The 25,002-nt window shown below is 46.1% G+C and overlaps 2 protein-coding genes and 1 long non-coding RNA gene across 3 annotated transcripts in view; 1 reads left to right on the top strand and 2 right to left on the bottom strand.

Annotated features, from left to right (window-relative positions):
* Positions 1–14,578, bottom strand: part of LOC148091105 (uncharacterized) — a 33,791-nt gene extending 19,213 nt beyond the window's left edge. Inside the window, exon 1 of the long non-coding RNA XR_015716000.1 lies at positions 14,441–14,578. This is a non-coding gene — a long non-coding RNA (uncharacterized LOC148091105). The remainder of the gene's footprint in view (positions 1–14,440) is intronic.
* ZNF331 (zinc finger protein 331) lies at positions 1,812–8,361 on the bottom strand. Its single transcript, XM_087826900.1, is given in 6 exon segments — positions 1,812–2,855; positions 2,857–2,899; positions 2,902–4,065; positions 5,295–5,421; positions 6,691–6,774; positions 7,569–8,361. Coding segments are annotated over 5 exon segments (1,449 nt in total). The 5' UTR covers positions 6,700–6,774; positions 7,569–8,361; the 3' UTR covers positions 1,812–2,749.
* Positions 14,579–19,425: 4,847 nt separating the features above from the next.
* Positions 19,426–20,507, top strand: LOC148091104 (vomeronasal type-1 receptor 4-like). Its single transcript, XM_087826904.1, has one exon. It carries the CDS (start codon positions 19,547–19,549, stop codon positions 20,483–20,485), a length of 939 nt encoding a protein of 312 aa, XP_087683030.1. The 5' UTR covers positions 19,426–19,546; the 3' UTR covers positions 20,486–20,507.
* The last annotated feature ends 4,495 nt before the right edge of the window (positions 20,508–25,002 follow it).

Below are 25,002 nucleotides of genomic sequence, written 5' to 3'. Positions count from 1 at the left end.
CCCCACCCCCCAAAGAAAACATCCTGTTTGAATGTGATTTAGAACCAACTGTATACAGACAATAAATGACCACTGTGAAAAATGTGGAAATGGTTAATCGTTGTAAATTGGAAAGATGTGTTCCTATATAAAGTGGTTCCAAGAGGTCACCAGCATCTCATACCGTAATGGGTATACGCCCCGCAGACATGGATTTTGGGTTTACTACAGGGGCCTCGGGGGTGACTTTGGCTCCACTGGTCTCAGTGAAGTTCTGCAGGTGAGCCAGCTTGCAGCGGGTGGGGGACTTCACAGGTGCTGGGGGAATCGGAAGAGGCAGATGACCGCTGCAAACGTGGCCTTAAGGAGTTTCCAGGATCGACTCCTGCGCCAGTGGGCCTGGGAGGCTCCAGTCTGCAAACCTGGGGAAGTGTGGGGGAGACTCCCTTCCCGATGCAGACTGCACGCCGGATGCTGGTGTGGTCAGGACCCCTGCGCGCAGCCTCTGCCTAAAAACTGTTAAGGCAGCAGAGCCCAAACTCCAGGCAGAGGTCTTGCAGTTTGTGTGAAACCTGGGTCCGCCTGAGGCTAAAAGCAGCCGTAGCTCTGCAGGGGTCAGTCACTTCCCATTCTCCCACCCCACCCTCTTTGGCTACTTTGTTGGGTGTTTGTCCTCGAACCCAGTCCTAACGTAACACTCTTCTATTTCCTCCTGTCGATGACCCGTCCCTCCAGGCAGTGTCCCTGCTCCTCGGCTGTGCCCACCAGAGGCCTGCCCACTACTGCTTGTGTCCGCACAGCTCCAAGTTTCTCAATATCATCTCCACCATGCTCCCCACATTCCGCCTCCCTCCTCACACCTTCCGTTCTCTTTATGGTTGAGCATGTTTCAGGGTCCCTCCCACGCTGTTCAAATCCCCAGCTCACCCCTAACACCAAGGTGTATGTGACCCAAGGACTAACCGGCTTTAACTGAAATGTAACCCTGGCCTAGAGGTACACCAAACGTAAACCCTGCTTCAACCCAATTCTGGATCCTTGGTCGGCCTTTATTGTGTTAACTTTTCCAGTTTCGGCTGGAATTCACCATTATGTTAGTTTCAGGTGTGTGCCAGCCTTTACAGCCCACTCCTCTGGGCCGAGGCCACACCCCCTCCCGCCCACAGGTTCTCCCACAGCTTAGCGCCCACCCTCGCCCCAGGCTAGGCTCCCAGCTCGGGTCCTCCAGCTACTCCCCGACTCTCCTCCAGCTCCCAGGACCCGCCCAGAGAGCCAGCCTTTCCTTCCTCAGGCTCTCAGCCTACCAGCCCCTCCCCCGGCTCTTCAAACTCACTCCCTAGTCCCAGCCCTCCCCACCTGTGTTTTCAGATTCCCACCTGGGGCTCTAGTTCCTTCCCCAGCCTAAACCACTCCCTTCGCTCGAGGGCTGACACCTAGGATCGCTCAGGTCCAACTGCTCTCCGGGACTGTACTCCAGGCCCTGGACCCTACCTCAGGACACGTCCACTCCCTTGCCCTGAGCGTCGCCTCCATGTCCCAGCTGTGGGACCTCCAGGATGTGGAAGGGGTACAACGTGCTGGCTCAGTTCCTTCCTGAACAAGGTATGTTAGAGTACCCAAGAGACCGGCTCATGCAGTTTTGATTTCAGCCGTCTGTTGGCCGTCTAGTGACACACAGAGCAGTTTACTTGGCATTTCCTTGATGGGAAACGACACTGAACACAATTTCACTTACTTACTGGCCACCTGGTGATCTTCTCTTGTTCCGGTTATTGAAGTCCTCCCTGTACTCTTTATTATTTTTATTAAAGTTTTTTTAAAAAATTTATTGATTAGAGAGAGAAACATGGATTTGTTACATGTATTCACTCATTGGTTGATTCTTGTATGTGCCCTGACCAGGGACTGAACCTGCAACCTTCAGGGAGCAGGACGACATTCTAACCAACCGAGCTCTACCCGGCCAGGGCTGATTTGTCTGGTCACTGGCTTGGGGCATTCTTTATATTTTCCACGTGAGTCCTTTGTCAGGTGTAGGTAACTGTCTCCTCCAGTCTGTGTCTTGCCTTTTCACTTCCTTCATGGTGCCACCGATGAATGGAACTTTGTACTTTTGATGAAGTTCAACTTACTAACCTTATTTTACATTTAGTGTCTTTCATGTCCTAAGAAACACTATGGGCCCCAAGGTTGTGAAAACTGTATTTTCTTGTAGAAGTTTGATAGTCTTGTCTGAACTGTCACCCCCACAGGGGATCTTCTTGTAATAATTCATTAGTAGCAACACTGACGGGAATGATACAGAAACAGCAACAGCTACCATTTATTGAGAGCTTACGCAATATCCCAGATACACTTTCAAGGCGTTTACATGTACGAACTTGTTTAATCACCACAACAGCAGTACTAGGTAGTTATCCTCACAAATAATGCACAGGGGTAAAAGCTAATTTTCCCAGTCTCACAGGGAGTCAGGAGGTGGGATGATGGTGGTGGTGATGGCCCGGAGGGAATGTGCCACGATGAAAGGCTTTTGCACGTATGTTGCATTAGCAGGTACTCCCCAGGACGGATCTCAACTGAGACTGAAAGGTGCTGGACACCTTCTATGCATCCATCAAACCAACCCACTCAGTAAAAAAGTTGCCTATACTGAGTATGTTGTAATCATGGAGGGAAGATGGTTTCTCTAGTCTCCAAATTTGCTTCTAACCTGACTATCCTGATACTTTATAAGGAGTGACCAGCGAACAGTTTATGTTAAATCACATCATGAATTTTCCTCATGTGAAAGAAATGAATGCTGTTTAGAGGCCTCCGAACATTCTTTGTATTCAGGTTTGTCAGCAGTGTGAATTCTCAGGTCCTCTAAAATGGTTCACGTGGTCACAGGCCTTTCCACAGTCCTTACACTCATGATGTGGGTTTTCACATGCTGTGTAAGTTGATGACTGTGGCTAAAGGCTTTCCCACATTCTTTACAGTCATAGGGTTTTTCCCCTGTATGAATTCTCTCATGTTTCATGAGGCTTGACCCATAAATAAAGGCCTTTCCGCATTCCCTACATTTATAAGGCGTTTCACCAGTGTGAATTCTCTCATGCTGCGTAAGGTGATAGCTACAATTAAAGGCCTTCCCACATTCTGTGCATTTATATGGCTTTTCACCAGTATGGATTCTCTCGTGTTTAACAAGGCTCGAACCCCAACGAAAGGCCTTCCCACACTCCTTGCACTCATGAGGCTTCTCACCAGTGTGAATTTTCTGATGCTGAGTAAGGTAATTTACGCGCGTAAAGGCCTTCCCACATTCTTGACATTCAAAGGGCTTCTCACCCGTATGAATTCTTTTATGTTGAGCAAGGCTCGAACCACAGATAAAGGCCTTCCCACAGTCTTTACATTCAAAGGGCTTATCGCCACTGTGAATTCTCTTGTGCTGAATTAGTTTATACAGGCGGCTGAAGGTCTTCCCACAGTCTTTGCATTCATAGTCTTTCTCACCAGTGTGAAACCTCTGATGCTGAGTGAGCTCGTCCCCACGTCGAAAGGCCTTCCCACAGTCTTTACACTCGTACGGCTTCTCGCCCGTATGAATCCTCCTGTGGATAACGAGGCTCGAACCCCAGCGAAAGGCCTTCCCACAGTACTTACACTCGTAAGGTTTCTCACCAGAGTGAATTTTCTGATGCTGAGAAAGCTGATTACCCCAACGAAAGGCCTTTTTACATTCTTTACACTCATAGGGCTTCTCACCAGTGTGAATTTTTTGATGTTGAGCAAGTTGGTAGCCACGACTAAAGGCCTTCCCACATTCCTTACAGTCATAGGAATCCTCCCTATTATGAAGTCTCTGATGTGATCTCACAGAGGTATTTCTGCGACCAGCGGGCTTTCTCACAGAGCTGATTTTCACTTGGTTGATACTCCCCTCTGGAGGGCCCTGCGCTCCTTCCGACTCACCTTCGCACACCCAGTCAAGGTCAAGGGGCTTCCTTTTCTCAGCTGAGTTCCTTTTGGAAAAACGTTTCTCACAAATGCCCTTTTTTGTAGGTAAATTCTTGGTTTCATATGGTGACTCCAAGTCTAGAAGAAAAGAGAGCACCACGTTTGTTTCCTTTTAGGGAAACAAAGCAAATAAACAGGCCTAACTACAAACCGAAAGCTTCTCCCGCAGAGTAAACATGAACCAACCAGACCCGAGTTGGAATGTACAGTCCACGTCTGCTCCCACAACGTTACTGGCGAACACTGAGGCCTGGCTGTCAGCCCACCCATTTCCTGTCAGCTGACACGATCAAGCAAAAGACATTAGAGGGGAAACTCTCAAAATGAAGATGAAAAAGGGTAGTTTGTAGGCATTGTGATGACATACCTGGGGAGCCCAGGAAAATCAAATTACAACCACCTGAAAGTAAAAAATCACAGAGACTTCAAAAAAGAGAAAGAAGTAGAGAGCAAACACGTGGACCGGACAGGGAAGGAACAGGTCTTGTTTTAAACTTTTGAAGGCCTCCTCCCTGGAGGAGAAGAACATGGCAGCTGACAGTACAGACTCTGGGCCGGAATTCTCACGTTCGGCTCCTGTTCCGACTCCTCCGGCGACCACGTCCTCTCGCCCCAGGGAACTCATCTACAAGTCAGGCTCAATCATCGTGCCTATCTCACAAGCTTGTGAGAATGACATGAAATGTATTTATACACACACTCACACGCAGTGCCTACAACAGTGCCTGGTGTACAGCAAGCACAATATCAGCCATAAATATTATGGTTGTTATTTCACTAACAGAAAAATAAGACATTTCCCGAGACAATTACAAGACACTATAGTCTAATGTTTAACTCAAAGTTCATGGATTTATAACTTTCAGCCTCACTTCAGGCACGTGTGTCAGAAGTGAAATATGCTCAGTTTGGCTTTACGTGAATTCTGTTTGCTCAATCCACCTCTACAGAGAAATCAAGTCGCTCCAGAGCACAGGCAATTTGGGTATAAACATTAATATCACAGTATGAAGCTTGGTTTCCTTGAAGATGGTTGTGAAATGAATGTTCCAGAATTCTAATTCATCCTTTGCTCATGAAGAGAGCAGGAACTACGGGAAGGGCCAGATGAAGGTGGGAAGATCACTGATGGATGACAAGAGGAAGGTGTGTGATGCCCCCTTTCCAACTCGATAAAGCTCAACAAGCATTCCCTGGGAACAGGAAGAAAACTCAACTTGTTTCTTGAAAGACAGTCCTAAAATCCACAGTGGAGGGGGCCAACACTCGGGGAGCAGAGGCTAAGCTACACGATGCAGGCAACTTACCCAGTGAGACCAAGTTACTATAGTTCTCCAACATCACCTCCCAGTACAGGTCCCTCTGCGTCGAGTCCAGGCAGGCCCACTCCTCCTGAGAGAAGTTGATGGCCACATCTGAGAACGTCACCATACCCTGAGAACACAAACCCACATGTCCCTGATGAAACAGAAGGGCAGTTTCAAGATGAAGGACAGGAGAGGAAGGGCTATGCTCTGGGTAGAGTGGATACAGCGCGCACACTGGAAGCCTGGGATATGGCTGTGCCAAGCAGAATCCCTCATGTTCCTGCAGAGAACACCGGCTACACTGTGGAATTCTTAGGCACACCAACCTGTCGGAGCAGGGATAAAACAGTCCGAGGTTCCCTCCCATTGCCTCGCACAGAGCTCGCCACATGCCTGCCTCACATCCTCACATCCTCACATCCTCAGCAGGGGTGGACTGCTAGAGCATCCTTTGCCATTTGAGGGGAAAGAAAAGAACTCCTCCGGTTTTGTTTTGGAAATGTAACATACGATCTTTTATCTTTGAAAACAGGGCTGGCATATTTGAGTGTTTTCAAGCCTCCAGTTCACCATTTTGCCAGGTTACCTTTTAAGCAGCCTTCCTTTGTAATGACAAAAACATTAAAAAAATTCCATTATAATAATTAAGTCTAATCCACCCGTGATGATGTGGATTAGACTTAATTATTATAATTAGACACTTAGGTTGGACAAAACGACTAAGGTTCTCCCCAGTTCTTGGGAGCATGTGGTCATCTATTCCACCATGCCAGACGCTCTTACCTGTGACCACCACCACCCCTGCCTGTCCTTTGTTCCTGATTGACAGGATACTGGTAGCAAGTGATGCAGAAGCACAGAGGTCGGGCAGTTCTGTTCAACAACAAAAGTGACCTCTCGGGTTCCTGGCAAGAGCAGGATCGCTGCTGAGTCCGCAGGCCTCAATCACAGCCCTACCGGATTCTAACAGCCTCATAAAGCTTGGGCTGTCACCACACACTAATCCTGGGACCAACAAGTATGAACACTCCCTCTTATCTGACTGGAAGCAACATCAGTGGAGAATCTTCATTTTCTCCTGTGCTCAAATGGGTCCAACATCTCCAACTAATCAAACCATGGACCCAACTAAAATCTTTCAAGAGACTTTCTCTCTCCATTGCTCCAACATTCCTGTTGACAAAAAACTGAGCACGAAACTGAATAATTAGCTCCATATTAGTGAACATGGGCCACAAAGGCAGGCGTGGTGTCAGTCACCATTCATCGGGACGGGGAGAACTGGGCAGGTCATCAGATGGGGCTCACTTGGGCAGGAGGCTTCGGGGTAATTCACAAAAACAGCCACAGGACGGGAACATCACATTGCAAGAAGGAAAGAGAAATACACACTTACGTGGGCCATAGCTTTAGAATGAAGAACTGAAGAGTTGTCTAGGGGTTTCCTTCACCGAAGATACAGAGTCCAGAGAAACCAGAGCTGGACGAAGAGACAGAGGCATTGAAGTCAGTGCACCGTGGTCCCCAAAGTGACATCATACAACCTTTTTGCTCCTCCATCTTTGCTTCCAAAGAGCCCCCAGCTCAATCCCCAACACCCCCACACAGACAATGCACATCAGGAAAAAAACAAGCGCTCCCGCGAACTCTAGGAAACCCAGTGGCACAGAGTGGAACAGAGGAGTTTTATTTATATTTTGCCTTGAATTCAGACCCAGACATTTTAGCAAGAGGATTTCTAGCCAGCTCCCTGTTAGGGGTTAAGTATTAAGAATTTGGCCTTGACCAAAGAGAAGTCTGGCCTTTGTCCTCAGCGTCTGAGAAGTAATCTGCATCATACTTGATAGGAAGGTCCTTGTTTTGGGTACCAGCTGGCCATACTACATCCTAGGATGGGGCTGGCCATACCCAAGAGTCTTTGGGTGGAACTGGCTACACCCAACAGTCTTAGAGTGGGAGCTCTTCACTCTAGAAGGATCAACCACGTGATTTGGGATGGGGATTTTGGGTCATGGGGTATCAGTTGAACTGGAGACTGAGGTTAACATCTGAGCAAAGAATCAATCAATCATGTCTATATTGGTGCTCTGGTGAGTTTCCCTGGCTGGCAATGCGCTGTGTGTAGTCATTTGTTGATGCCAGCAGGGTAACAAGTCCTGGCTCCTTGGGGAGAAGACAATGGAAGCTCATGTTGTGAACGCCCCTGGACCTCGCTTTATGCGCCTCTTTCCTTGGCTGATGCTAATCTGTACCCTTTCCCTGTAATAACCATACCCTTGAGTAGAATATCTTCCAGTGAGTTCTAGGAGTCCTTCTAGTCCTGAATCATTGATCCTGAGGCTGGTTTCAGGAAACTGAAGGTGGTCTTGGGTGAAGACTGCCCCCTTAAACCTCTAACTCTGCACAGGGGGACTGTGATCTGGACCTGAGTGGGTGTGTTTAGGGTGCTCAGCCTCATTCTGAGTCCATCCTGCTCCTTCCAGTCACACAGTTCAGGGTGAGGAGGGGCTGCATCATCCAAACTCGAGTCTCTTCGGGCCTCTAGATAGGGTGATGTGGGTCAGGACATGGCAGGTGGACAGGAAGGAGAAGGAAATGCCCAGGCAGCCTCAGCACTCCGCGTCCAGAAGAGCTGACTGCGTAAAAACATGCAGACTATCAATGCGGAACATAGATGTTAGTGGTTATTCAGTGCTAAGTTGGAAGAAATACTTAGACATGAAGAATATTTCAGACACATCGTCAGTCGGAAAATCAGGCTAGTAAAACAAGAGGATACATTACAGTTGTAAAATTCTATATATGAACATATATACACACACACACAGACAAACACATAGACACTGATACATCATAAGACATCAACAGAAAGGGAAACAGAAAAATAAAAATAGAAGAGAACATCCTGGAAAATTACATATCCCTTGCACAGAAAAGAGTTAACATAGCGGGTCTGAACCTGCTTGCAAGATTAGTCCTTGGCTGGACTTCCAGCATTCCCCCCATTCCCTAACTGATAACCGTGGCTCACGCTCCTGGAATTTTTGTATGTGTCAGGCAGACGATGCCTATGTGACTGATGCGGCATAAAAACCTTGTGCTCCCTGGCTGTGAGTTTCCCAATAAACACTGTGTGTCGTTGGAACTTGATGGCGGAGGGCTTAAGTACGTGCTGTGTGACTGCACTTGGAAGCTTGCGCCTGGTTTCTTCCAGCGTTTCCTGTGTGCCTTCCCCTCTGGTGACTTTGCCCTGAACCTTTTCACTATAATAAATCTTAGCTATGGGTAGGGTGATGGGTTGAACCCTGAGTCCATCTAGAGAGAATCACTGAACCTGGCGGTGGCTTTGGGGACCCCGGCACACCCTTTGATCTTGAGTTTTTTTAAAAAAATGTATCTTTATTGATTTCAGAGAGAGGAAGGGAGAGGGGGAGAGAAACATCAATGATGAGAGCGCCATTGATTGGCTGCCTCCTGCATACCAACTGGGAATTGAGCCCGCAAGCTGGGCATGTGCCCTGACGGAGAATCGAACCTGGTCTCCTAGATCCCAGGTCTATGCTCAATCGCTCAGCCACACCAGCTGGCCCTGAGTTTCTTCTTTTTGTATAAGTATACCTCACTGGGTATTTACAACCACGCACTGGCTTGACATATAAACGTGTGCATTTATTTCTTTTAAATTTATTAAGGGGAACTTAGACTCTCAAAAGATAAAAACAAAGTTTCATCTTGAACTTGCAGAAAAAGCTCAGATCATTTTTGGATTATTTTACTAAGTAACTTTTCCTTATTTCCTTTCACTTCCTAAACCAACTCTTTGATGTCTACCTATGCCCACATATGTTGGAGTCGTGAATGGACACAATGACCAAAATTCCAAAGGATGTCTTAGATGCTGGCGCTTGTCTCGATGCTGCTTGGTTTTATGTCCTGACGGGTGGGTGAACTGTACTTCTGAACTTGTCCTTTTAGCCATGGTGTCCTACAGACAACTGCTAAATCAACTGACCCTGTTAGTCTTCACTTTGCACCAAACATTATTAGAAAAAATATGTAAGGTATGAAACTTACAAAATAAATTCTATTTATTTCTGCAAAGAGCCTGCACATTCAGGATTGTTTGGTCATGGCCTGACGTGAGTGGTTACAGTGAGAACGATGCCATTCCTAGCACCTGTCAGGGCATATCACCTGCAATTCGCCACAGGCATAGACCACAGGCTGCCTCCTGCTTCTTCCATTCAGTTACCTTTCCTCGCCAGATTATAAGCAATGGACAGGTAACGGTGTCCCTTCAGTGATTCTAGTACTAATACCACAGGGTCAGGCACATAACAGGCACTTAACAGAAGTATGATTTTGACTCAAAATTCCACTTTCTGGAATGTATCCCAAGGAAGAAGCTATAATAGTTCACATATATAGGGTTCCCCCCCAAAATGTATACACACACTTTGAATAATTGAAAAGGCAGTATTTATTAAAATACATTTCATTTTTAAAATTGAGCTATCAGCTGTTCAAGTGTGTATACATTTTTTTGGGGACACCCTATATATACACAAGAATGTTCAGAGAAATTTTTTACGGTACAGTTTTTTTATTGAAGTAATTGTAGATTCATGTGCAGTTATAAGGAATAATACGAAGGGATCCTGCGCACCCTTCCCCAGCGCACCCCAATGGAACACCGTAGCAAAGGTACAGCACAACATCACAACCAGGACGTTGAGACTGACATGATCCATCAATTTTATTGCTTTTCCAGAGAATTATTTATTTTATTTTATTTTAATTGTTGAAAGTATCTGAGAATTCTTTAAAAAAAATGAAAAAGTAGAAATAGAAATATCTCACAGTAGAGGACAGATTAAATAAATTAAGGTTTGCTATAATGGCATATGTTTATTAATAATGATACTGACTTAAGTTGATAAAGGAATTTAAGACAAATCACCAAGCCATGAAGGTCGGTTTTAAAAGGTATGTATAACGTGGGAGGTGAAATTAAGAATACAGGCTCGTGGTCTGACTTTCAGGATTTGAATCTGAGCTCTAACAGTTGCTAACCTCAGGGTGTCTGTTCCCCTACAGGTAAGACGGGGGTAAAAATAGTACCTACTAGGTATGACTGTTTCAACTATTAAGAAGAGAACCTACATAAAGCACAATAATATGTAACAATTATGCAATACATGTTAGCTGCCATTTCTGAAGATCAATAATGTCACACACCCCTCGACTCATTTTTATAAAAGAAACTCAATCCTGTTGCGTCCCCAAAATATGCGATTCTCACACCTGCTGTCTATATAATCCATGCTAACTAAAAACTTTCAGAGTCTCTTAAGAATGAAATTCGTTTTAATTAACAATATTAGAAGAAGAAAAAAAGATTCTGAGTCAGGTAAGAAGGAAAGGTTCCCTCCCCACCAGCAAAAAGAGGGACACTCATGATCCTGCATCAAAAATTCAGCTGAAACGATGCCAAATTGAGAACATTAGATACCAAATTAAGAACATTACCGAGAGCCTGAATCTTGTCTTCTGTGGGATATGGAAGATTTATGTGAACATTTTTAACTACCGTCATCTTATACTTTTTTCTCATATCTGCCCCTGGAAATGTCACTTCTTCAGTCCATATCTGCAATGTGTCAGTGATCACTGTCATTGTCTGTGAAAGAAATACTAAAAGCCTAGAAAGTCTGATTTTGAAAGTCTCTCTTTCTTGATTTGTAGCCATGGGATCAATTTCAACTGATGTATCTCCTATCCTATAAGGGGTAAATATATGGGAAATTTTTTCAAAGCAAGAAGGGGATCATAGGCACACCTCTCCCCTCCCCACAAGCAGACAGGCATAACATGACCCATGGATCCCTTTTACAAACTAAGGCCTGAAGAGTCTGGCTTATTTACATGATCAATTAGCAGAATTCAATGCTCTAGAAACAAAACCATACACACATGCTTAGAGTAGGAGGGGAGGACTGGAAACATGCACACTGTAATATCAATAGTCATTAGCTCTAGACCGTATCGTCACAGGTAAGTAATTTCAGTTTCTTCTTTATGAGCTCCTTAGGAAATTGAATTTTTTTTGCAGCAGGCCTGCATTAATCCAATTTAAAAAAATATAACCTAAGGCAGTCCCAAATTAAAAGGCCCCCCACAGTTATGGGGGTTGAGTGTGATATTGTAGTCATTACGGGAAAGTTGAATGAGTAGGCCTGTGGTAGACAGAACAGCTGTCTCCCAAGATGCCCATGTCCTAATTCTGGAAACTGTGAAAATGTTTCATTACATAGCAAAGGGGAGTTAGGTTGCAGATGGACTTAAACTCACTAATCAGCTGACCCTAATATAGAGAGATTATCCAGAATTATACAGGTGGGTCCACTGTAATTGAAAAAGTAGATGAGGGGTGTCAGAAGGAGAGAGGGAAAGATCTGAAGACAGAAGCAAGGTCAGAGGGCTGTGACCTGAGAGGGCTTGTCTTTGCTGGCTTTGAAGATGGAGGAATGGGCTGCAATTCCGGGAACACGGGCAGCCTTTGGAAACTGCAAAAGGCAGGAAAAGAGTGCCCCCTAGAGTCTCTGAAAAGGAACGCAGCCCTGCTAACTGGTTTTGCCCGGTGAGACACCATTTTGGATTTCTGACCTCTAGGACTGTTAAGATAACAAATCTGTGCTGTTTTAAGGCACTAAATCTGTGGCAATATGTTACAGCAGCAAAAGGAAACTGTTACAAGACCCCCCAGTACTGAAAAAACAGGTGACAAACCAATATCACCTCCCTGATCTTGAACAAAGGCCTTTCCCTGTGTCTCAGAAATACTGTCAGGCCCTGAGTATAACAATAGGGGAGAACATCCTGCAAAATACCTGACCAGTACCTCTTAAAACTGTCAAGGTCATCAGAAACAAGGAAAATCTGGGTAACTGTCACAGCCAAGAGGAGCCTAAAGAAACACGACAACGAATTGTAACGTGGTCTCCTTAATGGGATCCTGGAACAGATGAAGATGATGTAAAAACTAAGGGAAATAAATAAAGCATGGACTTTAGTTCATGGTAATGTATAAAAGCTGGCTTATCCATCACAACTAATGTCCCATACTAATGTAACTTGGTAATACTGGGGAAACTGGGGGCAGGGTACCAGGGAATTCTCTGTATTAAAAATCCTTTGGAATTTTTCTATAAATTGAAAACCATTCCAAAAAAATAAAATCTATTGAAAAAGAACACGAAACAGCTATATGTAGCCCACAAAACATAAAATACTTAATATATGACCCCCTATGGAAAAAGTTGACCAACCTGGGCTCTAGATCCAAAACTCACATTCAGTATCCATTGCTTTTCACAGTTCATACAAGATGCAACTAAATAAGCTTAAACTGTCAGTCAGACCTCAAAGAAGACCTGGCTAATACGACTGAAAAAAATCCCTGCCTTTATGACAAAGACCTTTGCTCGAACCCCAACTCTCAAAAGCCTCACAAGGCTGTTTACTTTGTCATTTACTGACTAAAACAATCAAACCTTCTCCTTTTTGTGCTCCAAAAGTCAGGCCTGTGAAAAGACTGAAGATGTCTAGTGTCTGATTCCACCTAAGGACGAATAGCCTCCTTCCCACATCACACTCTATAATAAATCGCAAACACTCACCTCCCAGTAGTATTCTACACCATCAGATTCTTAGAAAAAAGCACACAGGAGGGTGTGAACAACTGGCCAAAAGAACAGGTGAATGCTCACCAGAGAGGGTGGGTCAGTGGGGAGTACACTGGGGACTACACCTGCACAGCCCTGTCACACTTCTTGGGAAGGAATTACTGGGATAGGTCACTGTTAGGGGGGACATTTCGGGCCAAGGAAAGCAAATATTCTTAAGCCCTATAACCAAATCACTTTCTGAACAACAGCAAAACTCATCTGAACCTTGATTTTAAGATGTGCAATGATTCTTCTCCCTCCTGGGGATGCGATTTTTTCTGGAGAATCTGGCCTGGGGGAGAGAGAAGGAAAGAATGAGACACCAGGTCCTTTCTGGAGCACAGGCCACATCAGAACATACCTTCCCAGGCCACACGGGTCCCCATGTCACATCTACAACCAACCAGAAACAAGGGGGAACTCGAACCTGAGTATTTCAGAGATTCCTGGGGACCAGGCTGTAATGACCCAGGTTTTGTCACTATATAGCCGTTCACTCCCCCGCACCTGCCAAGTCAGGGACCTCGCCCCTGCAAGAGAGCAACCTTATTCCGGAGGCCTTTCCCTTCTGTCACTCGAGTAGTCTCTATGGAGAGCACTTTAAGGTCTAAAATTGTCATCTCAGGACCACAGTCCTTCTTGCTGGTCATTCCCATTTCATACAGGGTTCAGGCTCTGACTCCCCCTTGGGCCACTGCGCCTAGGCAGCAGGTACCACATGGCTGGAGGGTGAAGGCAGAGGGGCAGCAGCGACATCACAGCTACAGGTGTCCCCCCCTCCCCATGGCCCCGCCTCCGGGGCTCGCTCAATCCCGCCGCTGTCTCAGCCAAACAATCGCACTGTCAGGAGAATCACCTCGGTCCTGTCACACCCACGGACACTCACGTCAGAGTCACCGTGCGGGGCCCTGACCACCCACAGAGGAGCAAAGGCACGTCCCGTAGCCATGGAGACGCGTCCTGGCCCTGCCACCCCGGCGAAGCCCACACGCAGGTAACTCACACAGCAGAGTCCCCGAGTCACACACAGCCCGGCCGCGTGGCCCCCCCACAATCACGCGCAAGTGCGTCATAGCCACGGAGATGGGGTCCAGCCGCGTCCCCCCACAGACGCTCCCACGCGCGCGTGTCACAGCCACGGGGACGGGGCCCGCCGAGTCACCCCCACACACAATCACGCACAAGTGCGTCACGGCCGCGGGGACAGGGCCTGTCACCCTCACCGACGCTCCCGCGCACCTCAGCCCCGGGGGCGCGGCCCGGTCCTGACACCGACACACACGCGCGCACTTCTCTCCGCAGCCGCTCCCGCAGCTACGGGCCGAGGCCGCTTCAGGCCTCCCCGCCCGGGGCGTCTCGCTCGCCGCCACACCCCGCCGCATCCCGCGCCGGTTTCCTCCGGCGACGCTAACAACTTACCGCTCGGGGCCGAACGATCAACCGGGCGTCGGGAGAGGGCGCAATGGGTTAAGGGTAACTTCTGGCGGCGTCCTGGGAAGCCGGCGCCTAAAAACCCCGTGCGTCAGACGCGCGTCTCCCGGCCCGCACCGCGGGGCGCTCCTAACGACGCCTGCCCCAGAGGCCCCTGGGAAATGTAGTCCAGAATCCAGGCACCCGCGGAGGTGGAAGCGGCTCAGGTCCCAGCATGCAACTCTACAAGGCCCGAAGGAGCTTTGCCGCAGAGACTTCTGGGAAACGCAGTTCCTGTCCCGGGAGCCCTCGGGGCTGGAAGCCGGGCCTACAGAAAGCATCCTGCCTCGCCCTCTAAAGAACCTCTGCGCCCCAGAATCCGCCGGGGGGACGGTTGGTGGTGGGGGTGGAACGGCGGACGGAGCGGCAGAATCTGCACATGCCGGGAGCCCTGCCCGCCGTTCAGGTTTCTCCAGCGCGAAATTCCCCACTGCTCAGGGCAAAGGGCCAACTCCTGGGAAATGAAGTTGTGCCAGGGAAGGAGTCCCCAAAAGAAAAGGTGGGAGTCCTGCGCTGTTGCTTCCCACGCGCATTTCGGACCCTTTCACAGGAGTAGCCAGATAGCAATCTGGGATATTACTTTGGACTTGAAAAACATGGGTTTGAACTGCGCGGGTCCGCTTATCCGTGGGTTTTGCTTTTTTGCTTCCAGGGATTCAACCAACCAATTTGGATCTGGTTGGGAATTCGAGATGCAGAGATCTGACCGCATGCATTATACTATCCCCTTTTATATGAGGGCCTTGAGGACTTGAGCATCCATGGATTGTGGTATCCTCAGAGGTCCTGCAACCAATTCCCCACGGATGTCCAGGGCTGGCTGTAGTTTTAGTTTTATTTTCGGGGGGGGGGGTGTCGAAAGTTATACAGATTTTCAATTGTACAGGGTCTGCAGCCCTAACCCTCGTGTGTTTTTCTTTTTAGGGTTAACTGTAAAAGAATTCCTAGTCCCCATCTATTATGAAGTGGTTGATTTTAAGAGTAAATGATAATTTTCCCGTAGATTTTTTATTTATTATTTAAATTCTGCTTTTCTAATTGACATTCCTTTTACATCCATTAACTGGTATGTTTTTATAAAATAAGGCTTCCCCTTATAAAGTATAACTATGTGGTTACATCTGATATTGTGCCCGGCCGGGCGTGGCTCAGCGGTTGAGCATTGACCTAGGATCCTGGCGATAGGGGTTCGATTCCCGGTCAGGGCACATGCCCGGGTTGCGGGCTCGATCAATGACTCTCTCATCATTGATGTTTCTATCTCTCTCTCTCCCCCTCCTTTCCTTTCTCCGAAATCAATAAAGATATATTTAAAAAAGAAAAAGTTTAAGAAATGTGGGATCAAATTTAAACCAAGTTTGAGGATACAGGAATGGAATAAAGATGCCCCCCCTGCAATGGGAAGAACATTTCCCGGGGGGGGGGTATTGGGGCTGTAAGCGCACCACCACTAGCAGTCATGGGAAGAGCCTTGGAATGAAAGAAACAGGAGGTTGCAGAGGACACGCAGCCCGTCACCTCGCCCGGAGCGGAGGAGGGGCCAGGGGAGAGGCAGGTCCCGCCCTAGGAGAACGCGAAGAGTGGGGTGGTGTGCGCGTGTCGCAGGAGGGGTGAGGTCTGCAGACTCCCCCGACCCGGGGGAGCGCGCGGCGCCTGGCGCTGCCCGCTGGGGGTGGGCACCTGCGAGGGCGGCGAGAATCCACGTACCCAGTGAGGGCTTCAGCCGGCGCAGGGGTGGGCGAGGAGGGCCGCTGAAAGGTTTCAGGCGGGAAGACGACGACGCAGGTGGCGTCCACACCGCCGCGGGGCAGCCAGGCGGCAGGGCTCCGCCTCCGAGTGATTTTAACCGATAACGGAAGCTGATCCCAGGGCTCGGGACGTCTCACGGCGATACAGGGCCACGCCACGAGGGGGACGGGCGGGCGCGAGAATTTTAACGTCCGTAGCGGCCCCCACACCCGAGCTGTGCAGGTTTGCGGACCCGGAAGCCACCAAGCGCCGGTGTGAAAGAGACAGACTGAGTATCCCTCAACGGGACGTGACCTCCAGGGCTCCGGATCAGCTTCCGGGTCTGCGGGAAACTGCGCAGGCGCAGGCAGGTGCAGGGGGCGGGGCCTGCACTGCGGAGCGGGAGAGGGAAGCTCGTGGGAAAGCGGTTAAGCCAATGACCGGACTTGGCCTGGAAAGGGGCGTGTCTACCACCCGCCCCGCCCCCAGGGCCTTTCCTATTTGCCCCAGTGAACTTGATCATCTAGGCTCCCGCGCGTTAGAATGTCCTTCACGTGTTTAGCGGCACGGTTGCTTCCTGCCTGTTTTAAGTAAACGTTTTAGAGAAAAGCTTAGGGTGGTGTGGACCCCTTATATTTGGAAGCCGAGATGTTTTCCTTTTAATAAGCTGAAACCGGTTTAAGTGAAAAACTTTTTTGCCTGGGGTGGCTGAGTGGTTGAGCATCGACCTATGAACCAACAGCTCTTGGTTCTATTCCCCATCAGGGCACATGCCCCATTGTGGGCTTCATCCCCAGTAGGGGACGTCCAGGAGGGAGCCGATCAATGGTTCTCATCATTGTTTCTATCTCTCTCCCTCTCCCTTTCTCTCTCTGAAATCAATTTCAAAAAAACAAAAAACCCCACCTTTTTGCCACCAGGCAAAGACACGCTGTGATTCCTGCAGAGGCGCTGAAGAGTGATAAAGAATTAGATTTTGGATAGAAGAACTCAGGGAAGCAGATAGCTCAGGAAGGCAAGCATGCTACACTGCCAGTCCCTCATCGGCCAGACCTCAGCAGGTCCTTCTCTCTCATGGGAGAATTTGTCTGCTTCCAGGGATCAGGGAAAATAAAATGTGTCTCCGAACCTCATCTCCTTCTTTGTAGATGTTCTCTAGATACTTGTAATTGTTTCCTATAATTGGTAATTGGAACAAAGTTTTCCAAAAATATTCTCAGCTCCCAAGCCTGTTAGTGCCAGTGCTGCTACAGGTGAAGTGATAATTGCAGTTCCCAGGGGAAGCGAGGTCACAGAATCACAACCCATATCTGAGGGTCTGGCTGCCTCCCTCTCACATGTACTAACAGTGCTGACTTCACCGTGCGTCAGCATCCAGGCAGTGGGAAGATGTCGGTGAGTTTGCTCTTGATCAATCTGAGAGGTAGAGTCTGTAAGGGAAGGTGTTGTATCTGGAGTCTGGGTAAGTGCACATACTGGACAAAGACGATCTTCTGTGAGTGAACCTGGTCCAGCACCAAAGCCACAGAGTAAGGGGGAGGAATTCCTGAGGCTTGAGCTGAGTGGGTAAAAAGAGATGGTCCTAGACCTGCTCCAGTCCCTGACGGCTCCTGATGTGATGTAGTGCAATCCTCACTGACATTCATTGTTGTGTTTTATCCAGCGATTGTGAACTCTGATTTTTAACATGCTTAATGGCTGGAGTTCTGCAGTAAATCTCTGTTCAGCCAACTTTGTGGGAATCACAGACATAATTTTCAGGTTTCTAGAGGTGCACCCATAATAGGTCCATGCTTTTAAATCTATAGGAATCATCAGATCCTGCAAAGAAATTGTGTCTGAGAGCTGTTACTGAAATAAAAATATTTTTTCTGACTGAGTATATTATTTGCTAAACATATTTAATAATTGTGTATATGTTTTCTATGGAGACATCTTTCCCACTTAAAGAAGCAGCATTTAAAAAATATAACTTTAAAACTTTCAGACAGTATTTTCAGACTCAAATACTGGGTGTTCCCAAAAAACGTATACACACTTAAACAGCTGATAGTTCAATTCTGAAAATAAAATGTATTTTAATAAACACTGCCTTTATAATTATTCAAAACGTGTGTATACATTTTTGGGGACACTCTGGCATTTCTGTTGCTCTTAAATATTATATTAATCGAATGCAAGTATGCCATTTACACAATACTCAAGTGTTTTGCCTTATGTGTCTAGTATGTTAATCTTTCATACAAATCTTGCCTTACTGCTAAGAATCTTATTTAACTCAGTTATTAATAAGTAGGTATGAATGTGACCTAAAGTTATTAATAATTTTGTTTCTACAAAGCACTGTTTCTGTGAATTATGTAAGTGAACTTTTTTCCTGGGATAAAGCAAATGAGTCTTTGTTGCCATGCTAAAATTGCACCATTCTTGCACTCATTTAACCCAACTTGTCATGGGGCAGGTACCTGCAGTTTTATTTTGCAATTAATACACCTGCTTTCTATGAAGATCTCTAAAGCTTTATTCAAAGTTTATATTTGCCTATAGAATAAACCTTCATAAATAAGTGAACACTTGACGTTATCAAAATTTTAAAATAAAATACCACAAATGGAAATCAAAATGACAGGGTTCAAAAACAACTGGTTTCTTTGAAAAACACAGGTAACTAGTAGGTTATTACATTATAGGTTAAATGCACTGTCTTTGCTACCAGCTCAGCCAGGAACAAATCCTAACTCTGCTCCTAACCAGTGTGTGAATGTAGACGAAACTCAACACCTCTGCGCTGATGTGGTACTCACCTTTGTAAGAAATGCCTCTTGAGCTTATGAGGGATAAAGAAGTTATTTTATGTGTGGTCTTGTTTGTTTTTTAAAAAAATATCTCTTTATTAATTTCAGAAAGAGAAAGGAAGAAAAAGGGAGAGGGAGAGAGAGAAACGTCAATGACGAGAGTCATTGATCGGCTGCCTCCTGCACACCCCCAACGGGGGATCAAGCCCGCAATCCAGGCATGTGCCCTGACTGGGAATCCAACCTTAATCTCCTGGATCATAGACTGATGCTCAACCGCTGAGCCATGCTGGCCAGTGTGGTCTTAGTAGCAGTGATTCATACTTTGAAAGTGTTCTTTAATGGTTACACATTCAACTTTTAGAGGCTTCTAGATGACAGAAAAACTTTAAGTCAGTATTTCAGTAAGAACTGCTGGTAAGTGGAGAATATTGGGGTTCAGCTGACATGATGCATGTGGCTTATGCCTCATATTCCCATGCAGGGTCGTCTCTAGCTCAGAAGAAAATATCGGTCACTGAGAACAGACAGCATGGCCACCAGGGATCTGGTCGTAGGAACAGTCTTCTTACTACACACTGTTATTGGAGTCCTGGGGAATTTCTCTCTGCTTTACCATTATCTCTTCCTTTATTTCACTGGGTGCAGGCTGAGGCCCACAGATTTGATTGTCAACAACCTGACTGTGGCCAACTCCTTGGTTCTGTTCTCTAGCGGAATCCACTATATGATGACATCTTTTGGGTGGTATGGCCATCTCAGTGATTTTGGATGTAAATTTTTCCCCTATGTTCGGCAAGTGAGCAGGGGTGTGTCCATTGGCACCACCTGCCTCCTCAGCATCTTCCAGGCCATCACCATCAGCCCCATGAACTCCAGGTGGGCAGAGCTTAAAGTGAAAGCTCCCAAGTACGTCACCCCTTTGATTTTCTTGTACTGGATCCTGCAAATGCTGGTAAATGTCATTGCTCCTATAGTTATGTCTAGCAGTTCGGGCAACAAGAACATCACAAGTGTAAAAAATTTTGGATACTGTTCTTCTGTTCATCACAGGAAAAACCAAGACTTATATGTAGTGTTGTTTATGTCCCCTGATGTTCTGTGTTTCGCGCTCATGCTCTGGGCCAACGGCTTCATGGTCTTCATCCTGTACAGACACAAGCAGAGGGTCCAGCACATCCACAGGGCCTGCGTCTCCTCTGGAGCCTGCCCTGAGTCCAGAGCTACCAAATTCATCCTCCTTCTGGTGAGCACCTTTGTCTTTTTAAACACCCTTTCCATTATCTTTCTTCTTATTGTATCTGTTTTAAACAGTATCAGCCAGTTTCTCTCCAACATCAATGCATTAATTACTCTGTGTTTCCCAACTGTCATTCCCTTTCTGATCATGAGCCATGATTCTAGTGTCTTGAGGCTGAGCTTTGCCTGGATAAGGAATATGAAATCTCCTAACCTCATGAGGAATATGTAAATTGTATGTATCTCAATTAAATGTAACTTAAATTGTTATTCCATTAAATTGTCTGTAAGTTTGGTGTTTCGCACTAAATTTTGCAGAAACGAATGAGGCATAGAATTGTTAAGAAAAGGCACATGGCCCGGCCGGGCGTGGCTCAGGGGTTGAGCATCGACCTAGGATCCAGGCGATTTCGGTCGATTCCCAGTCAGGGCACATGCCTGGGTTGTGGGCTTGATCCCCAGTAGGGGGCGTGCAAGAGGCAGCCGATCAATGACACTCATCATTGATGTTTCTATCTCTCTCTCCCTCTCCTTTCCTCTCTCTAAAAAAAGATCAATAAAGATATTTAAAAAAAAAGAAAAAAAGAGAAAAGGCACATGAATGAGGATCGGCCTGTGGCAGGTCACTGCTGATGAAGATGGCCATGCTGGAAGGAAATGCAGTCCATAAGGAAAGCTTGTGGGAGCTAGTTCTGACCTTGTACATGACAATGCTAGAGAGGCTGGGGTAATTTATTTCAAATATAATATTATGAAGGGAAATGAACATGTTCAACATATTTTTCAGGTAGAAATGACCAGATTTAACTGGAGTGGGGAAAAAGAGAGCAAAAAAAGTACATTTCACCTGATTTTTAAACCACATCTGGTGAGTGTGACAATTTTAATAGACGGGAATTGCAGGACATTGCAACCCGTAGAAGGCAGATGTTTCCTCTGAAGATGGAAATGGATGCTCATGTCTCTAAAATGATGACATCAGCTCATGGTGGGGGTGTCCATGAAATCTGGAGCACTGTAGGCAGGGCCATTCGAAAGGAAAAACAGGAATCCATTCTCTGTATGTGGAGTTTGTGGCTCGCTGATTTTCAAGGAGTTAAGTGGATATTTTATCAATTTTAATATGTTTTTTAAAAAATTGATTTCAGAGAGTTTAGGAAGGGAGAGGGAGAGAGAGATAGAAACATCAGTTCTGAGAGAGTCATTGATTGGTTGCCTCCTGCAGGATGCCCCCTACTGGGGATCAAGCCCACAACCCCAGCATGTGCCCTGACCCAGAATTTAACTCTGACCTCCTGGTTCTTAGGTTGACACTTAACATGGGCTGGGCACTGTAATTTTAAATTTATACTGAATAGGTCTAGTAAATATGCGCATTCACCAGTAACTGGGAGTAAACAAATACACACTGCTGGGGCATGGCTTAGCGCTTGATGGACATCAGCCAGCACAGGTTAAAACTGCTGCAGGAAGTCATGCCACTGGACAACAGAACCAATTACCGCAGGAGATGCTTGTGATTACATGCTAATCATTCACCTAACATTGTTTTCAAGTGGTGACACTTGTATTTAAATATGTAGACTATAGTTGTAGATATTTCATGTTTATTTATGTCAGGGAAATTACTACTGTGTTTTCTTGAACATACCTAGTCTCTCAAATTTGTTAAAAATAATAATGAATTAATAACAAAAAAACCACACCTGTTACTTTAATTACAAGCAAATCTTGTTTCAAAGCATTTTGAAATTAACAGGGTAAAATTCACATATGACATACAGACCGGAAATTTTACACGTTAAATCCAAAGTCCATTAAATCCGGGTCCCCAAAATTGAGGTTTTACTGTTTAAGTAAAATAATATGGTATTTGTCTTTCTCTGACTGACATATTTCACTTAACATAATACGAGCATTTCTAAACCTGGAAAGGAAACTTTGGGCACAAAACAAGGAAAAGCTCAGGGCCCTCCCCAGTACTATCTTCCCATGGGTTGCTATTTTTGCTTTCTCATTGTCACTTCGCATGCCTGGCCTCTCATTGGGCCACACCCTCTGTTGCTAATCTCTACGGAGACAACGCCACCTTAATGTCCCTTTTCCCAAATACAATGGGAACATATTTTTTTGGTTTGATACTAGAAATTTCATACATTAACTCCGAAAACTTTTTGTTGTTAATTTACCCTTGTCACCATTCAGTGGGAAGGATGGAACATCGTTCAGTGTTTGGTTTGCATATCAAAACTGATTGGCACGTACACTAAAGTGTTAAGAGATTCCTTGTAAAATAAGAAATATTTTTAGGGCAAGCAGGATGGACTTTTAGGTGGTGAAATAAATGGCTTGAGAGAATGGGGAATGGTGAGGGAGTTAATGTGTTAATGTGCTTATTGAGTGGGTCTGGCGTGATGGTACCCACCGATGGTTTGAGCCTTCAGCTGGTATAAAGAAAGGGACCACTTGAGCTGTATTATCAGTTTGCCCAGATGGGCAGAACACAGAGCAGCTGTAGTGAGGCTTAAAAGATGTGAATGGTCAAACATCAACAAATGGAGCCACTCTTTAATAAGACTCTGAATGTTTACTCTGGAAACTGCTGAATTGTTGGTTGGAAAAGACTCTGATTTTCCCCCTGCTAATACTTTATTATATTCCATTCCTTTTATTTTGCTGCACAGGCGAGTTCCATTGCAGGACATGGTTGTTGAAAATGCTTATTAACTACTATTTGTATACTTTGCATAGGATAATTTTTAAAAAATAATGTTTTGTCTATTTTATTATATAAAAAACATTTCTAAACTAGTTTACTCAAAGAATAAATTTCCAAAGGATATGAAAATGTTGACTTTAAATTAGGGGAGGAAGCAAAATGTGTCATGGTTCATGTTGAACTATTACTTTATTTTGTTTGTTTTTTTGATCTTCATCAGAGGCTATTTTTTCCATTGATTTTTTAAAGAGTGGAAAGTGGGGAGAGAAAGTGAGAGAGAGAAATCGATGTGAGAGAGACACATCGATTGGTTGCCTCCCACTCGCACCCAACTGAGGCCATCTTTCTTAGGCAGACCTTTGCCAGCAGGCAGCTTTTTCCTGGGGGTGGGGGAGCAATTGCCCCACCCATTAGAAAACCTCTGGCCCCACCCTGTGGAGTTTTATGCCTTGCAGTAGTCCACGGCCTGAGGCTCATTAAGAGACTCAGATTAATCTGCCTACTGGCAGAAGCGGATCTCTGGGTACTTTGAGTCTTTTCCCGATCTGCTTCTGGACCCCAGCCTTGGAAAAGCGGACTTTGGCGTGCATCTTGGTCCTTTCCAAATGCATCAAGCCCCAACAGTTAACCACAAGCTGTGGATTGTTGATAGCTCCAAACAAGGTACTCAAGGCCAGTCATAAACAGTGTCTGACATTGGCCTGCACTAGAGACCCTCCAAAAACACTGGGAATCCTAGCAGACCTAACTAATATACAGAAACAAACCCAAACACACAGCCAAATTGGGAGACAAAAACCAAACCCCAAATGAAAGAATAAGAGAATTCTTCAGAAGAAGAGCTAAATGAAATGGAGATAAGCAATCTATCAGATACTGAGTTCAGAATACTGATTGTAAGGATGCTCAACAGCATGAGAAAATTTATGGAAACTATGAAGAAAATTAAGAATGACATAGCAGAAATAAAGAATACATTGGAAGAAATAAACAGCCGATTAGAGGAAGCTGAGGATCTGATCAGATCATCGAATTAGAAGACAGGGTAGAAAAAAAATCACTCAATCAGAGATTCAAAATAAAAAAAACACACAAAAAATAGGAGGACAGCTTAAGGGAGCTGGGGGACAACCTGAAATGTCAGTTTACAATAGCTAAGATCTGGAAACAGCCCAAGTGCCCATCAGTAGATGAATGGGTAAAAAAGCTGTGGGACATTTACACCATGGAATACTACGCAGCTGTAAAGAAGCAGGATCTCTTACCCTTTGGGACAGTATGGAGGGACCTGGAGAGTATTATGCTAAGTGAAATAAGCCAGGCAGAGAAAGAGAAGTATCCCATGATCTTACTCATATGTGGAATCTAATGAACAAAATAAACCGATGAACAAAATAGATGCAGAGACAGAAGCAGGGAACAGACTGAGGCATCTCAGAGGGAAGGCAGGGGTGGGTGGGTGGGTGGGGAGAGACTAATCAAAGAACATATATGCATATGTGCATAACCCATGGACACAGACAATAGTGTGGAGAAGGCTTGTGGGGGGGAATCAATGGGGGGAAAAAAGGACATCTGTAATACTTTCAACAATAAAGATAAATTTTTAAAAATAACAAAATAAGGTGCAAAACTGCCCTTACCTGGAACATGATGTCAACTTGTTGAAATTTTGCTGCCCGCACTTGTCGACAGTTTGGCTCACGTAAGCTCAGGAAAATCCTCTATGGGTCTGGACGTTTCCTACACGGATAGGAAGGTGTTAAACTATAACGAGCTGGGCAATGTGTTTAACCGGGAGTTAAACCGCAGTCAGCATACAGCCAAGAGGCACCTTAAGGATTCAGCGCGCGTGGCTCCCTGGAGGGTCCCCATAGTAACAGTTTTGGAAACCAACGGGGCAGAATTTAGGGGTCACGACGCGGGCCGCCCAGGCGCGAGGCCAGGCGGGTCCCCTGGCCGCAGAGGGGGCGGAGCGGAGCCGGGCGCCCGCGCGCCTGCGCGCTCCCCGGCCCCGCCTCCCGCGGGCG

Source organism: Miniopterus natalensis, chromosome 18, assembly GCF_054644295.1.
Source record: "Miniopterus natalensis isolate mMinNat1 chromosome 18, mMinNat1.hap1, whole genome shotgun sequence".
NCBI classification, from domain to species: Eukaryota; Metazoa; Chordata; class Mammalia; order Chiroptera; family Miniopteridae; genus Miniopterus; species Miniopterus natalensis.
Note: the sequence above shows the minus strand (reverse complement) of the source record. Positions and strands in the feature narration are given on the sequence as shown.